Source organism: Phyllopteryx taeniolatus, chromosome 10 (genome assembly GCF_024500385.1).
Source record: "Phyllopteryx taeniolatus isolate TA_2022b chromosome 10, UOR_Ptae_1.2, whole genome shotgun sequence".
In the NCBI taxonomy this organism is placed as follows: Eukaryota; Metazoa; Chordata; class Actinopteri; order Syngnathiformes; family Syngnathidae; genus Phyllopteryx; species Phyllopteryx taeniolatus.
Window position 1 is genome coordinate 22,527,982 of NC_084511.1, and position 18,527 is coordinate 22,546,508.

General features: G+C 39.7%; 1 protein-coding gene across 1 annotated transcript; it reads right to left on the reverse strand.

Moving 5' to 3' along the window:
• Positions 1-2,158: 2,158 nt before the first annotated feature.
• On the reverse strand, positions 2,159-18,403 carry atl3 (atlastin 3). The gene is made up of 14 exons (XM_061786823.1): positions 18,224-18,403; positions 14,681-14,893; positions 13,930-14,064; positions 12,627-12,731; positions 12,026-12,076; positions 10,853-10,909; positions 10,687-10,779; positions 10,472-10,610; positions 9,486-9,613; positions 9,332-9,388; positions 9,191-9,262; positions 8,261-8,452; positions 6,901-7,140; positions 2,159-3,734 (listed from the first exon to the last, which is right to left on the reverse strand). The coding sequence occupies exons 2-14, from the start codon at positions 14,882-14,884 to the stop codon at positions 3,672-3,674; spliced, it is 1,536 nt and encodes a 511-aa protein (XP_061642807.1). The 5' UTR covers positions 14,885-14,893; positions 18,224-18,403; the 3' UTR covers positions 2,159-3,671.
• Positions 18,404-18,527: the final 124 nt, after the last annotated feature.

Sequence of the window (18,527 nt, forward strand, 5' to 3'; positions counted from 1 at the left end):
GGCCTCGCGACGCTCATCGCCGTATAAGGAAACAAGGAACGCCAAAAAATCGCCATGGTAGACATTTGTGAAACACACACATACATAGAGAGAAAAGAGAGGCCATCGAGCAGACGACAGTGGAGTGTTTTTTAAATGTAAAAGCGGAAGGTCGCGCCGGTGATGACTCAACGAACATCTACCGCGTTTGAAATGACAAAATAAAAAGCACCGCTGCGGTCAAGCTGGACGGTCAAAGCAATGAGGATCACATTAAAGCCTATCAAGACAGCACTCACCAAGAATTGTATTATTGTCATTTTGTTGTGTAACAGTAGCAAGACAACACGCACTGGCTTTTTGTTCTCTTTGTGTGTCATTAATAATTGTGTGAAAACCACGCCTTCATCATACCAGGCATATTTGATATACTGTGCATGCATAATGCCTTCAGACACGTCACTATATTTGCGTCTTGTGTAGGCCCCTTTGACCATTTGTGTCCATTTATTTCAACCATTTTAGCTGTGTTAATGCAAATTTAATGAAAACTCACCTCTCCTGGACTCACCTTTTGATTTAAAAAAAATGATTTAACAATACAACATATACAATGATATCAAATATATGTAGTACAACATTTGAAATTGGGTTTGATTTCTACTAGATGACATACATCCTTTAATCAGGGAGGAATTTCATGTAATATTCTTTCTGAAAGGGGTGCTTAATGGCCTACTGCACTCCAATGGAGCAAATGACAAAATGTTGATTGTAAAAAGTGGAAATCAACACATATATGCGTTTTCATTAAAATACTGTACTGTCTTTGCATGTTCTCCCCTGTGGTTGTGCGGCTTTTCTCCAGGTACTCCAGCTTCCTGTCAGTTTCCAAAAAATGTGCACGTTAGCTCCATTAGAGACTAAAATTGTCCATAGGTCATAGGTGTGAATGTGAATTGGGAGTTTGTCTACATGTGTCCTGTGATTGGCCAGCGACCAGTTCAGGGTGCACACTGCCGTTCGCTCAAAGTGGGATCGGTCCAAGATTACAGACCCATAATGCGGATAAGGATGGATGGACATTCCTCTTAAAGTAAACCTTGGTGTCCTAAGAAAAGGCATCACAAATTTTACAATACTTGGGGCATTTCAAAATACTCACCCCATGAAATTGTAGTAGTAGTAAATGCAATGGAGCTTCTTGACCATCATTTCTTCCTCTTGACAAAAGGATGCATAAAAACAAAGCCATATTTAAAATTTTATTACCATCTGCTGCTGTGGAGCAATTCGATGACCCACCAAGATTAAAGACACCATCAGTCATGTGTAATTTGGTGTGCAGCACCAATATACAGCAGTCTGCATAAACTGAATTTCCCCTTGAAGGATTATGAATATAATAAATTAAAAATATGTCCAATTCTTATGACAGAAATATATTTATTTGTGAATGTGCATCAAATAAACAACCCTCCCGTCTGGAGTGTCTGCCTACCAAATAGAGCGTGAAATTAAACAACCAAGTACATCTTTTGTTATCTGCCTACTTCTGACGATGTGTTTGTGAGTGAGCTCTTCGGAATTTTGCCAAATAGTGTCATCACTGGTTAAATAAGCCAACAGTGGCTTTGAGAAAGCGCCATTCATATGCAGTCTGGACGCAAAGGGATGAACATCCCCTTCTCAGGAGGCAGTCTCAAGAGTCTCAAGAAGTTGCCCCCCCCACCCCCAAATAAAATAAATTGCTACATTTGTTGCTTGTCATTTATTTTAAAAAGAGTCACGAGAAGGTTGGAAAAGTTCTTCATGACAAAATCTAAAAGAAAAAGCTGGCATGTAACTCCTTATCATTTGTGTGTCTTGACAGAAGAATATTAAGAGATCTGGGAACTGTTTTAAATAGTGAACATTTGCACATCACCACTAAATTCCATCATATCCTGAGATGTGGAACATAATTACAATTATTTGGCCCCAAAATGAATTTCCTGCAAAGCCATGCTTGGCCCACCATAAACTTAAGCAATTATTTTTTCCAGTTATCTCTCCACTCACGGATGGACTAATGGATGGATACATTTTCTTTTCTTTATTATTTAAGCGAAATTAAATATTTTCTTCAGCATTCAGTCCTTGCTCCGAACCCGTTAAAGTGAAGCGACAGTTGAATAGGTGAATGATCCAATTGTTTATTTGCTTCATTGCCCAAGTGCAAATCTACACTACTACATCCATCTCTGCAGTACATTCACACATTCTTCTATCATCCTTTTTCACTTGCATGACATTGTGTAGCATTTTACTGCTATTTTGAGTATGTTGCATAAAAATGATCTCGTTGACACAACAGTATATAGTTTGTATAGTCATCATATAACATACAGAGTGGATAATTCAAAGAGGCTGCAAAAGCAAAGCTAAATCTTTGGCTATCTGGTTACTATATCATTAAGTTAGGTGATCATCAATCAATATAACCTTTGGAGTAGTAAACGTCACAGAAACCAGTTCCTACAAATAATGTAAAAATATTATAGTTTTCTGTATCAAAATCTATTTCGTGTAACATGAAGGGAATGGTCAGCAGAGAATTTGGAATGCATGATTTTGTTGATTAAACTACAGTGAACCTGCACTTATTCGCGGTTTGGCATTCACAAATAAACCTATTTGCACATTTTTTTCATAAGTATTGTTAGTATTAACTTACCACCATCTTGGTGTCCAGGAAATATGTTAAAGGGGAGTTGAGGTTAGAAAAAGTAGTGCTTTGCCACTATCTTGTGGTATTTTGGTGCCATGGAATTTTGTTGAAGTGAGTCAAGGAGTTCCATTTACATAAAAATAGTCCTTTGGTGCCATCTTAGTGCCATGGAACTATGTTGAAGTGAGTTGAGGAGTTTCATTTAGATGAAAATAGTGCTTTGCTGCCATCTCGCGGCATCTTGGTGTCACGGAACTAATGTTGAAGTGAGTTGATGAACGTCATTTAGACAAAAATAGAAATTTTGCTGTCATCTGGTGGCATTTTGGTGCCTTTGCCGCCTTTTTAGGGGAGCGTCAATGACTGTCAGGTTTTGGCGAATAGCGTGGGGTTCACTGTAGCTAGCCACTCTCATTTGGTGCTGTTTACCATGACACAAAGTGCATAATCTCGTCCTCCTTGCTACTTCAATGAAAGTCTACTACTGTACATGAACAGGAATGTTACATTTTGATAGTGATTGGAATGCTCTTAAGGCAAAATGTAAAAGAAAAAAATGGAGCCGCTAAAATGTGTATATAATAGCTCCAAAATCCCGCCTTTTTAGAAAAATATTCAACAATGGTTTGCAAAAAGTATCCCATAACCGTCTGAAAGTATTTCTCCTAATAAACGTTTTGTAAACATGGCAGTATTAAAAGAATGTAGGATGCATTCAAACCAGTGAGCTTTTTCAATAATGAACTTGAACACGAGGAGTCCCAATGCAGGTACTCCAGATGCTGTGTTTTGGGAACATTTCTTTCACTTGTGCATTTTCTCTGTGCCCTGTGTGTGTGGTTGAGGTGCGTGTTTCTCCCAGAGAGGGGGGTGGAGGAAGTTAGAGTTAGGGCGGTGATATGAAAAGGCTTTTGTGCTGAATGTGGGTCTGTGCTGCGTGCGGCTTTGCGTCGTTTCGAGATGATCAAAAGCCTGAGGTCCTCTAACTGGTTTTCTTCACGTTAGGGAGGCTCTGCCCTCTCGACTTGTTCAGCACCACCGTGGCCTGCAGAGAGAAAAGAGGAATGTTGATTTGAATACAGTGCTACCTTGACTTCCAAGTGCGCCAACTTACCGTATTTTCACAACCATAAAGCGCACTTAAAAGTCTTACATTTTCTCCAAAATGGACGGGGCGCCTAAAATGCGGCGCGCCTTATGTGTGCACCGAGTTCCAAAATCTGTAAATGTTGTGTGACTTTGATGAGCGCTCCGCTTGACTGACTGGGAGCATTTCCTGCCGACAGGCTGCTTATATAGAGGAAAGGCGGACGTGATTGAGGACAGCGTGCGGATGTTAAAGGGGGAAGTGTGCGTGTGAAGGAGGTCGCTAAAGGCACGCCCCCAGTAGGTATATAGCGCCGGTATGTGCATTGTGCAAAACAACATCGGTTTCGCTAAGGACCCCCGAAAATGGCACCTACGAAGAGACACGCTTACGAAGCACAGTTTAAACTGCAAGCTATCAGTTACACGGAGGAACATGGGAATTGTTTGTGGATGAGGATTGATCAAAAAATAATGTGAGTACATTGTTAAATACTTCAATAAAGTACAACCGAACTCAGTTTTGCTCTCGCTGCCATTTTAAAAACATTGTTTTAGCGCGCATGCCTTCTACCGTATGATTTAAGCTAGCGTATGTTTTACCATGCCTGCGCCCAATACTATGGTGCGCCTTATGTATGTGTTAAATACAGAAATAGACCCCGTAACTGAGACTGCGCCTTTTAATACGGTGCGCCTTATGGTCGTGAAAATACGGTATAAGTTTAAGTTTTCGGAGTTTTTCAATTTGGGATGGATTTAGTTGATTTTGTGATATAAATTAGTGAGAATACGAGGCAGGAAAGGAAGCGTATGTGGTGCCTTAACTGAGTTTAAAACGGAATACCGACTTTATTGGTAATTGTGAGGCACTGGAATAATCATTATGGTGAGGAAAATTGAGAAATTATATTGTAATTGTCTATATGCAGGGGTCTGTTGGTTATCTAAATACAAATATTGTGTCAAGATATTTAATTTGGGACCTGGTTATTTAGTATTTGAGGTGCTATGTTTAATGGGTTCAGATCTTAAGTGTATTATGGGAAAAATACAAATGATATAAAATGAAAATAATAATAATAATGAAAATAATTGGCGGCACGGTGGACGACTGGTTAGAGCGTCAGCCTCACAGTTCTGAGGACCCGGGTTCAATCCCCGGCCCCGCCTGTGTGGAGTTTGGATGTTCTCCCCGTGCCTGCGTTGGTTTTCTCCGGGCACTCCGGTTTCCTCCCACATCCCAAAAACATGCATTAATTGGAGACTCTAAATTGCCCGTAGGCATGATTGTGAGTGCGAATGGTTGTTTGTTATCTGTGCCCTGCGATTGGCTGGCAACCAGTTCAGGGTGTACCCCGCCTCCTGCCCGATGACAGCTGGGATAGGCTCCAGCACGCCCGCGACCCTAGTGAGGAGAAGCGGCTCAGAAAATGGATGGATGGATGAAAATAATTGCGTCATGGAATTAATTAAAGTCCCGAGTCAAGGCAACACTGTATGTGGCTTGGCTTTGCACTTTCTCACAACTTTGCATGTCTGAAACTTTTTTTGATGATGTCCTTGTGCTTTGATGCCGCTTTGCGTGACCTGTGGTTATTCAAAGTTTGAATGTGGCTCTGTGATGGAGATCCAAAAGAGTGAGCTGAACTTAGCTGCGAGCAAATCAAGTCAGTCGCAGAGCTGAACTCGGATTAAACCCTACAGTCGGCTGAGGGGAAGGCTGCTTTCTGGCTCAGTTAACTCATTCACTCCCATTGATGGCTTTTGAAGTCAAATATGCACGTTAACTGGGAGGGCTGGCAGTGAATTTAATATTGTCTAATTAAATTCTGTACCCTGCTAAGATTATAGTGCAACAGAGAACCTGGAAGAGTCACACAATGGTATAGAAATGGAGATCCTTGGCAATATATTGGTCCGTTCATACAATAAAGGTTAGGAAACACTGCTTTACACAAATGACCAAGAGCCTAATACTCAGAATATGAGCGAAGACATTGGCTGGTAAATGTGTGATTTAAATAAGCTGCCTGCGAGAGCACTGTTTATTTCTGATAGCATCGCATTAGATTGTACAAGTGTCAGAAGGCCTGAAACGACCTAATATAGGCTGCACAAACACAGTGGATTACGATAAAGAGCATCAAAGCCTTTGCTGCTATGTTTGGTTTCCCGACCTCGGATAAGCGGAGGAAAATGGATGGATGGATGGATGGATAGATGGATCATTATGTATTTGTATGTATTTTATCCATTATTCAAATACATGTACAATGTTTATATGTGTTTAAAGCATTTGGGAGGGATATTTCAAGGTTTCGACTATATAAAAATGTTTGTTTTCCATTATTATCATAAATTGTCTATACATTCTATGCATTATTAAAATAAGTGTACGTGTTTTAAAAAGTTTCTTAAAAGACGCTTTTTTTGTTTCGTTATTATTACATATTTTCCAGATATTTTATGCTTGTGTTTTATTATGTGCTTAAAGCGTGATGAAGGGGTATTTTAAGGGTTCAATTATTGAACAACTACTTAAAAGTATTAAAAATGTAAATGGTCTCTCTATATCACGTATTTTCACCTACCATGTGTGGGTCTGGAACTTCCGTGATCAACGGGGATCATAGTAGCCATAAATAAGCTAATGTTACAATAGGGATTCAAAGGGGTGGAAAATTACCAGTAAATTTCCAGTAATTTTTCATAGGAATTTAAGATGGTGAATTTTGGAAACATTCCAAATTGAAAACTTTCCATCTGAATTTAAGGGATTAACTGGGAAGTGAGTGTAATTTCATGAAAATGTATCATATTCAAGCATAAATATAACCATTTTGTTTTGTAATCAGCAGACACCTATTCAAAATAGACAGCTCTCCATACCCTTGCATTAAAGTATTTCAATTCCCTTATTAGAGATGGAATAAACTTCAAATTTACTAAATTTGAGGTTTATTCCAGTTTACTCTCATAAAGCCCTGTTGACTCCCATGGAAAGTTTCCAATTTTGAAAATTCATGGAATTTCAAAACCCTAGTTACCAAGCGATCACATGAAAATTGACTTCAATCTCAACCGCAGTTATCAGTACATGAGACAAACAAAAGTCATCTGACCTGCTCCAGCACCGTGCCCGCCGCCTGGTCGATGGCTCCGCCTACGTCGCGGTAACGGCCGGAGTAGCGAATGAAGGTCCACGTCAGCATGGACATCATGACCACGCCCAAGGCGCAGTCGCACACCAGGGCCAAGGTGGCCAGGCCCACGAAGAGCAGCACGCCTGACAGCACGTAGAGGAGGCACACCAGCACAAACAGCACGGCCGGGGTTCGGAAGGCGCTGAACAGATTCTTTGACTTTAAAATGAGAAAAAAAACAGACAAAAACATTTCCGATTTTGACATATTTTAAAGAATTGTCTATAACAGCAACACAAATCATTATTTGATCCCCTGCTGAATTTATGGTTAGAATTATGGTTGTTTTTTGATTATTGTAACACAGTGATTGCCAACTAATGTGAGAGCGATAATCAGGTGCGCTGTGGGAATTGATCCAATTTCACTTAATTGGTGCAAAAAAGTTTTATTTACTGCAAATAATGCATATTTGTTCATCTATGTCTGCCAGTGACGTATAGTGACAAGCAGAACAAGTCCCCATAAAGTGAAAATTAATGTCTTTTAAATTTTAATTTCTTAGCGAGAAGAGCATTGTAAAGAACCATGCCAAATTTGAATGATAAAATAAATAAATAAACAAACAAACAAATTAATAAATAAATGAAACTCACTCTTCCCGCCTTTCTCTCTGTGATGTGCACAGCCGACAACGAGGCACTCTAAAGCGGCCACACCAATGCGAAGCCCTTGTCCAAACACTGGCTGCCACATTGGACTTTTTTGAGAAAAAAAAAAGTCTACTCTTCTCGGTCTTGTCTTTCTCTCTGTGATCTGCGCGCACTCACGGCGGACAACGAGGCGCTCTTATGGCAGCAGACTATCAGAAGGTCGGGATGTAAGCATAGCTAGGTCGCTAATTGCGCATTGCAATTGCCCCGGACAACTTGTGATGTGAATGAAGGCGCTAAAATTCTCAAAACGTGAGAAAGGGGGCGACTCACACTGGACGCAAGTGTGTCATTGGTCCCTGTTTTAGCCACTAAACAAAAAAAAATCTGGAAAATTTTGATTTAAATGGTGAATAACAGTTTAACGCTACATCGCCACAATTCAGTACTACATAGTTCTCAGTCTTTGCCCGTTTCAGCAATTATCTTCAAATGTATTTAGAAAAAAGAAATCTCTGAATTCACTTTAAAGGGTCTTTAAATGCTCTTCCACTTGATGGTAGATGGTCCAATGAACCTGTGTATGCACCTTTTGCCATTCATTCCACCACTGTACACTGGGACACCACAAGAGGTTTGGATTGATTGCCTCTGGTGGGCTAAAGGCTGCAAATGACGTCGCTGACCTCGTTGTGCTTGCTGAACGACTCCCACATCTCCTCCAGCTCCTTCTCCAGTTGCGCTTGGTAGCGGTCGCAAAACTCCTGACCACCCATCTTCTTGGTGGAGGAGAAGGCGTAGAGAGCCTCCTTAAAGTAAAACTGGTGCTTCTCATCCAGGGACTCAGGAGACACGTAGGGCAGGTCTCCCCCACACATCTAAGAGACCAAAGGATTTTAAATGTCCACTGGATCATGGTGAAATAAGTGTATTTCATCAAATATTACCTAATATGCCCCACACTGTACGTTCCAGAAAGTACAATTTATTATATTTAGCTGAATGCATATTTTTTTAAATAACATTATAGCCATCCTTCCATTTTCTATACCACCTGTCCTGTTCACGGCCACAGGGAGCTGCAGCCTACACTGACAAAACTGGGCTTAAAAAAACACAAAGGAAATAAAGGAATGAAATAAGTACAAAGGAAATAAAGGAATGAAATAAGGAGTATATTACTTCATCTAAGCAAAATTATCTGACAGCAGAACAGGAAATTTGACTTGACAAGATCGCTTAAAATAAGTGAACATAGCTAGCCTCAACCCCGCCCATGAATGCCAGTATGTGTTTTATTAAGTTTAGATGTGCGTAAAACATATGGGAGGGGTAAAACTTAAAAAAAAAAAAAAAAAGTAAAATGAATAAATAAATACAATCTTATATGGTCTCTCTATATAGCAGAACGTATCCACAAGGGGTTCACTGTAGTCATAGTAGTTGTCTGGGTCGTCGCACCCATGGGGGATGCGGTTGTCGGTGCACCCCACACATTTTCGACACACACACTTTTCAGTCTGCCCACCACCACGCCTTTTTTTTTTTTTTTTTTTTTTTTTTTTAATAGCGTTGCAGGCCAATTGCGTAGGCCCCCCTTAGGGCAATGAACCAACCTTCTCCATGTTCCTGTAATACTGATCTTTGCTTGCCGCCACGGCTGCCAGGTTGTTGGCCTCCGCTGTTGCCTGACGAGACAAGCGGACGTCTGAGAACAGGTAAAACGTGACAACTTTTCATGATCAGTCTGCAATTACCATAAGCATACTCTTTGGCTGGGGCAAGTCTTCTCCCTGGTAAATCTTGATGTAAGCCTGATGAAAGAAATATCACAGTTTCCCCACAGGACAAGATGCTTTTAAAGTTTAGTGGTGAACCACAGGAACACACACAGAATTGAGAAGACATTACCTTGAAGTACTCGAGTAGGCCTCTACAAGTGACTTTATTTCCATTGATCTCCTTCTCGGCCAAGTTGTCAGGATGCAGCAGATCGGGGATCAAAATCCGCAGCTGATCTTTGAACTCTGGTGCCACCGCTGAACGAACAGAAGGACTTGGAATCCCACAATAAAGGACTGTATGCAGTGAACCCCCTGCTATATCGCGGTTCTTTCGCATGGCAATATACAGCTGTGATTATTGATGTATCCCTCGTTTGAATGTATTGCTGCTCCGTGTGAAAAGTAAAAGTAGCGGTTGTTTAAAGACTTATAATTACCGAACCCTTTATGCTAAATTCCATTAGCCTGTCTATGGCATTTCCCATACATTATATGTTAGCATTTGGTTAGTGGAATGTTATTAAGACAAAATCATATGGTTTGGGTGACCATTTTGGTGTTTAAAGATACAATGTTTAAATCTCCTTTGTTGCATGCTCTGTTTCAATGTGTTACTGCTGCACTTTCTGTTTGAAAGTTAATGATTACTGTAACATTGATGCTAATTTCCCTTAGCCCGTGTATTGGATTTCGCATTATGTTAGCATTAAGCTAGCAGACTTTCCTTAGACAGAATTTTATGGTTTAGTTGAACATTTTGGTGCATAAATATACAATGCTTAATTCTCTTGTTTCCTGTGTCAGTTTTACAGTCAACTTCAACTGGGAGTGAAACAGCTTGAAGCAAGCATGTTTTGACTCTTATTTGAAGAACTGTGTAAGAAAGTCTTTTTTTCATTTCCTCAAAGTGATGTTATACAACAGTCTTCCATTTCTTGGCAGCAAGAGGCACAAGAGAATACATTAAACAGTGAGTTTTTGTATGTTTAAATGTGTTTAAAGTGTCTGGGAGGGTAAACTATTAAAAATGGGTGTAAAATGTATGTCCTTCGATATATAGGGGTTCACTGTCCAGTCCAGTGGAAAATATTTTTGAAAGAAAGGAGTTATCACCATTAAGCTGTCCTTCAAAAGACGGGCTGGTGGCAACCTTCAAGCCAGGGTGGGGGAGCAAGAAGCAGGAAATGTTGGTGAAGCAGGAGTGGATGTGCTCCCTCACCGTTTGCAGCTCCTCGTGCTGGGCCTCCTTGACCTTCACAAACAAAGAAGGGAAGTTCATCTCCCACCGGAACGTAAGCTATTTCGCATTTTGTTCTGCATTGTGTTACCTGTAACCGTTTATCCAGGAATTCATTGCCTCCTTTAAAGCCGTATGTGTATTCGTATGGAAAACTCCAGTCGCGGATGAGGAACATCAAAGACTGTATAGAGAAAATGAATATTAAATTATATACATAAGAACAAAGACACAGTCAAATGTGCCAGCTGTCAAACCTGGAAGGGCTTTAGGAAGATTTCATCCAAGGCCAAACGGCCATATTCTGTGAAAAGCTGTGGATAGATTGTGGATAGAAATTGTAACATGAGCAAAATTCACATATTAACACTCGATATCAACAATTGACTGGGAGCTGTTTTCAAAGCACAGTTCTACACATTGCTAGTCGTCTCAGAGCGATCAAAAATGGTCAAAACGAAAAGAAAAATGTCAAACAGACGCTAATGTTTGCTTTAAGGGCTAAAAGCTGTGCTTATCTCAAATCCAAATGATGCTACAGCTGCTAACAGGAATCTTTTAGACATTACTAGGGGTGTCCCAATCTGATATTTGAGATCGGAAATTGGACCGATGTCAGCAAAAAAAAAAAAAGGATCGGATCGCATCTAAAATCTCAGATTTGACCACTCCTATACAAGCAATCCATTCCATACGCCGTTCCAGCACTTCTATCCACTAACGCCTGGACGCCATGCAGAGCCTACAAGATCACGACGACAGGTTGCTCAGGTACTAGCATAGTAGCAAGTAGTAAGAGGGAATGTTGCTTGCTTAAAATCGTTTATTGATACTCCAATTGAAGTTCACTGTAAAACTAAACACACATAACACAATGTCTAATACATCACATACTTAGTTTCTTTCCTCGGTTTTGTTCACAAAAATGGCTAGCTCAACACTAACACACAATGAATGAAAAACATAATTGACGAGCTAACGAATATTAGCATTGAACTCGCGGCACTCATATCTCTCAAAATAATTTATATTGGTACACAAAAGCTGCATAAACACATACAAACAGCTAATATAACAACACTCTCTGGCATACATTCTTCAAACTCTGTGACAAACCAGTTATAATAACAATATTCGTTCGTGACTTCTACTTTCTTTGTTACTGCAAGTGTGCATTTCCACACTGCCCTTGATATGCATGCAAAATAGTTCGACTGCACATTGAATCTTGGAATAAAGGTTCATGACAATACGAATTTGTCCATACGTCGGAGGAACACATCGATCATTCACCTTTGCTAACAGTCTTAATTTGAGTACATATTTGCTTAATGCCTAAATACATGCTTTGATGTCTTTAGGCTAGAAAAAAAATGTGGATCTTTTCAAATCAGCGAAATGTCTGTGACTTCACCAATTTGTAAACAAACCTGCAGCTGCTGCAGGTCATCTTCCTGGATGTTTTGAGACAGATTGTAGATCTAAAAACAAGGAATAACAGTAATGTTACTCAAACGTCCAATTTTTAGGACATACGTGATATATGCCAGTGATTCCCAACCAATGTGGCCTAAGAAATCATCAGGTGATTCGCGGGAAATTAGCCAATTTCACTTAATAGGTCTGAAAATTATTATTTATTCACTACATATAATGTATATTTGTTTATCTAACTATGCCACTAGCAACATATAGTGACAAGCAATTGAATGCTTTTCCACTAGATGGCAGGCGGTACATAATTAAGCTGTGTATCCACTTTTTGTTTGGAGGTGTGCTGAGAGATTTTTCTGAATTTCGCCGTTCCACTCACTGATAGAGAACAGCAATTTGTAAAAGTACTGAAACACTAAACAGTACGCATGCAAAAGTTTAGAGAAGGTAAAATTAAGTTGACCTGTTAAGGTATAGTGCATCTTAAGTTCATCCTGAAATTTCACCAGAAATCCCAATATGCCCAACTTTTTGTGGGTAATGTAATTGCCTTGGCTTGATAAGGTTGGGAACCACTGGTCTATGCTATGTAGTCACCTGAATGGAGCTGGTCATAGTGCTGAGGGCAAAGATGGTGGCACAGTCTTTCACTGTAGACTGGTTATCAAATGCTCCCTGAGTGTCCATCAGCATCACTGCCACCTGGAGGAGCACATACACAAAACACAAGACTTTTACTTAATTGGTCTGAAAATAATTTCTTTACGACAAATAATTGATCTGTGTTGATCTATTTATACCAATGACAAGTAAAACAACTAAACGGTCTTCCAATAGATGACAGAAGGTAAAACTAGGCTGTGTATCCACCTGCTGCCATTTACACAAAACAATAACAGCTTTGTGTTCAACTAAACAGACTTACATTTCACACTGACAGTCAATTTGTGAGTAAATTGAAATGACATTATCATTATTCCAGTACATACCTATATACGTTTTACCCCTTGTTTTTCTGATGTAAAATATGTGCCCTGTCTCAATGAGGGTTGGGAAACACTAATACATCATGCCCCAAAAGTAAGTTTTTGGGAAATGCATTCCCTGAACAGTTACAGGGACAAATGGACATCCAGCTGAGGTCGATGATTATTCGATAAATAATCAATAGAGGAATCAATTCTAAAAAGATTTGATAGTGACAGCCCTACTTACTAGTAATGTTTTTTCCTCACTTGTAGTGGCACTTTTGGCCCAGTCGTCCCCACTTAAATCTTACCAATAAACTACGGACTCTGCTGCACAGTAGCCTCTGGACCCTACGAGTAGCACCAAAATGCCCATTAGTAGTTTTGGCTCACTACTAGTGTAGTTGTCCTATTAGCATGCCAAAGTTGTCCTACTAGTGAGGACAATGAGAGATTAATGGAAAGCCGTTTCAGTATTTATCTAATATCTTTAATAAGGATATCAAAATGTGTCGCATGCCTTGAGGAAAAAAAAGAGCTTGTGGCAGATACATCAGTCGGGAAATCTATATTAGTTGGCGATGAATAGTCAGGTAAGTTACTGACGTAATTGTTCCACTCGTGCGCCCCAACTTATACTTAATAAAACCTAATACTACTTGTGAAGTGCTAGATGTTAACTAACAGAATTTTATAATGTCACTAGTAGTAATAGTACCATGCAGTTGTCAACTAGTGCACAGTTTTGCCTCACTAGTAACAGAAACTGGGAGCTGTTTCTAACATTTGGTCCCTTTCGCGTAGCAAAAAAGGTAACAAAAGTGAGGCAGAATTAAATTGCCCTGTATTGGACCTCATTGTGTTACGCAGGTGTACTTCATATTATGGCACAGGTCCTGTTAAGCTTAATGAGTACGGCACACGGTGAACACCTCTGTTCCGTCACTCTTCTGGATGGGGAAGACCTCGCTCCAGATCTGGATGCCGGTCGTCTCTGGTTCCGAGCCTCCTCGCCAAGAGAAGCCCGTGAGTGGCTCATCGTCGTGACCCAGCCAGTTTTCGTCGCCCTGCGGTAACACGACAGCGTGTCTGAGTGTCAGTAAAAAAAAAAAGCGAGGTGGAAGCTATCGTGGGAAAATTGTCATCCTGTCAATGGTTCTGTTTTTACAGTGAAGGTAGACATACAAAGGGGATGAGAGTAACAGTAAAGCCAGTAGCGTCATTAAAACAATACAAATCAAATTATTGGTGTGCTCCACCCTGTCATCCTTAGTAATTTCTTGTCAGCAAACTTGTCAGTTCACATGTTACAGCAGGGAGGGGCAAATCTGTGTGTGTGTGTGACTTGATTGCTTCTGTAGTTTTTGTGTTAAACCTTGCCTTTTGCTGATTGTTATCCTAAGTATACAATGAGGTTGAGGAATAACCAGTACTTTCTCCCTTAGGCTGGTTATATATTGCAAGTTAGGGGTGAGCGATTATTCAACTTTGGCAAATTTGTTAAAAACACTCTTCTCTGTGGCGTGTCAAATTTACAAGACATTTTGACTATTTTGCATATCTTGACCTACACTAGATTGGTTTTTGCGTATTTAATACACAAAAAGTGACGAATATCCCTCCACTTTCAGTTTTCCCCTAGCTGGAAAAAGTTCGGACCCCGTGTGTTATGCTGTCACTCACCTTCCTGTACATGTAGCGCAGCATGAAGTCAAGCAGGAAGCTCTTGCCTTTCCTGAAGGCGCCAGCCACCGACAGCACCACCACGTGCTTGTCTCGGACGCCAGAGGCCAAGAGGACACGTGCGAGCGCTTCCTCGTCCAGCGTGAAGGAGTGATCCTCCTTGCACACTGTCACAATCTGAACTGGGCCTGGTTCGCTCCCCATTGTTGCTCCCTGTGGGTACAACGTGGAAAACGCACAAGCGGACTGAATTAGTAGCAAGTTAGCAACGTAATTGTAAATCATTCAATCCCTCCATTTTTTTATAGGGCTTGAGCTCATTAGGGTCGTGGATGAGCTGGAGCCAATCACAGGGTACAAACCCCACTCACAAAAAGTTACGCATATTGGGCTTTTGTCTGAAAATAATAATTCAGAATGAACTTAAATACACAACAGTTAATTCAAAACTTAGGTTACAATTTGATATGGTAAAGGAACAATTTGATGTAGGGTGGCTTCTATTGAATATAAGGCTGGAACAAATAATTATTTTATCAATTAATCTGTCAAATTTCTTTCAATTAACTTGTGAATGTGATAAAACATTTTTTGAAATTTCCATCCCTTTATTCAAAAACAGGATATTTCAAATTGACAGTGCAGAAAATTCGCTAAAAATAAATTTATTATGATTTAGTTACCAGTTTGGTAACTAAATCATGGTTTTGGTTTCCATCAGAAAAAAGGGCAAAAATGTTGATCATTGTTTTCCAAAGTAAAAGTCGATGTTTGCAAATTACTTCTGAGAAATCTGATAATATTTACTCTTGAGAGTTTTGGACAATTTTAAGTTTATTTATTAAAAATTATTAAAAGTTAATTAATTTGATAATGCAGTGGTTTTTGATGAGTTAATTGTTGAACCTCTAATTGAACATTTTAAGAATCATTTATTCTAAGTGTGTGTGGCTTTAAAAGGCGGGGCCTGGCCTGGTGAGTGATGTGGGAGCCTTAATTATTGCAAAGAGATTTTGCTGGGATTTTTTTTTTGTAAGTGAATTATTCAATTAATTGTTTCATCCCTCATTTGCTCTCAATGTATGGCTTATGAGTTTCATGTAACAAATTGTTAAGAATGACCATAGGTTCATTATGGTTGGCAATATTGTATGTGTTTCATGTCTGAAAATAATCTTTCTTTATGTTGCTACGATGGCAAAGTTTGAGGGATGTCAACAACAAACCACATATTCGTCCGCCGCTCAGAAAACTAGTTCCTTGCTTGCCATTTGTACCCTCAAAACCGAAGAGCGCCAGTCGATGACTCCATAAAAAGGAGGACATTAGGAAGCCTATATAATTAGCTACGCAATTTACACTCACTCCGGTGACGCCCCAACCACCAGATGGTCACAATGCGGAGCTCTGTATTAATTAGTAAATGTGCACGCTGCGATGGGTGTCACACTGTTTGGCTTCCGGCTAAAAAGCACGCTGCAGACTGGTTGTCCTTCAAGAGGCTCCTTTGTTGTTGCCGCCTCTGTGGAGGACCACGTCAGCTCCCACGATGATGAGTAATACAACGAGCGCTTTCTTTCTCGCAACTTTCTTTTCATATGGAATGCCGTTTGAGCATTTATTCCATATTCTTGATATCCAGCACTAGGTTCATGTGCTAGTAGTACAGTGACAGTAGTAAGACAATTCAGCGCAGTGGTAGGACAACTGTGTCCTCCTACCTTTTTTTTAATCACTGCATGACATTTCTGCACACTCGTAAGACAACTTTGGCATATTAGTAGCGCAACTAGATGCAGTGAGGAATCTCCTATTGATTATTGATCAAATAATCGAATAATAATCACCCCCCCACTATTACTAATTAACAAAAACAAATATAGATACATAGATAGATAGATAGATAGATGCGCGCGCGCACACACACACACATATATATATGTAATTTTTTCTTTTCTTTTTTTACGAGTAACATGCATTTTATTCTCATTTATGAGTAATGGACTTCAATCCTTAAACTGTATATGTTGGTAGTGAGTATGGTATAAATTTGGTGTACATAATTTGAGACAGCAAATTTCTAAACGGTTAGCAATTGTGATTACCATTATTGCGCTAGCGATTACCATTTAAGGTCAAAAAACGCTAACTACTAGTCATCGTACTCATACTTATCATGTTATATGTACATTACACATCTAACAGTGTCTTAAAAATCACTTACTCACACTGTCGGTTTTGACAAAGTTTATCATTGGGACAACACTGGGTCCGTCTGCAATAAATGTCCGTGTGAAACACAGGTTAAGGCAGCGCAAACACTGTTCCGGGTGGAACAATTTTTTTGTGTCCCGGCGGAGCTTCGAGGCAAAAATTTTGTGTCGACCTATTTTTTAAGTCAACAGATTTATTTTCCCAGCCCAAGGCAAAACTATGGACTTGTTCAAATCTGCATGTTACTAGTACTACTAGCAAAGAGCTAAATGTTAACTAACAGTCACATAGTTGTTCTAGCATGCCAAAGTTGTCATACTAGTGAGGAGAAAGAGCACACTAGTACATGGACCTAAAACTGAATCTCAAGTATATTGGATAAATGCTTGAATGGTTTTATAGTAAGCATTTCTAGTACTAATAGTACTAGTACGCTCTTTGTCCTCACTAGTAAGACAATAAAGTACACTAATAGGAGGACGAAGTCCACCAGTATAATGATGGTGTGTTACTTTTTTTTTTATAATCTTTTTTTTTTTTAATGATTACTATATTATAACCACTAGTCCTTGAAGTTACCACCAGCGCAGCAAGATAGTTTATGGTTGAATTGCATACTAGTAAGCCCAAGAGTGCACTAGGTGGAAGAAAAAGGACTAGTAAGACATTATGACAAGTCATTGTACTAGTGCGCTGAATAGCCTTATTAATGAGGATTGGATCATAGCATATATTCCTTTATATCCATACTAGTGGGCCAAAAGTGGCACTAAAAAGAAAGAGCGTAATAGTACATGGACTTAAAGATAGATATCAAGTATATGGAAAAAATGCTCAAATGGCTTTCCATATTTTCACCCCCCAAAAAAAAACAAGTGAACACACCAAAAGGGTGTGGTTCTGAGGTAACATGCCAGGCATTTCTGTGCAGTCACAAATCATACAATATACATTGAGGGTTTTCTTTTTTGTTGTTGTTCATGATGACGTCCAGTGCGAAAATCATTCGCAGTCAAACGTAGGGTTTAGGGTTAGAGTTAAACGTTTTTTTTCCTGTGCTTTTTCACCCACAATAAAAAGCACACATAACGCGTTTTGCTCCATTTCAAGACAGCAGACATAATTGCACAGCTGAGGTCTTACGTAAACATTGATGTGGATCGACAGGTTTTATCAAAATTTTACTTATTTAGCACTTTTGATAATAATACAAGCAGGGCAGGAAAAAGTAAGGCTAACATTTATTAGCCGTTTATAGCAGTTATTCTCGACACGAATTTTGCACAACTCCCAGCGTCATAGCGATTAAAGTTTAACGGGAAACTTTACCTCGACTATAATTTTGTTTCCCCCGATGGGAAATGTTGTGTAAAAGTTCTTCAAAGTCTTCAAAAGGCTTCAAGACGAACTCGTTAGATTGGAGCTCGCAACAACGTAACTTTTTTCTCCCTCCGACACTGGCATGAAAACAACCATGACAATTTATCCCAGGCGCTAATCTCACACACTTCCGGGTTTAAATCCACGCGAGGCCTCATGGGAAATGATGTTTTAACGTAGTCGTGAGCCATTGGCTCAGACAGTTTAAAAACCACAACACCCATGACGCCACTCACTTTACTTTTTATGGGAA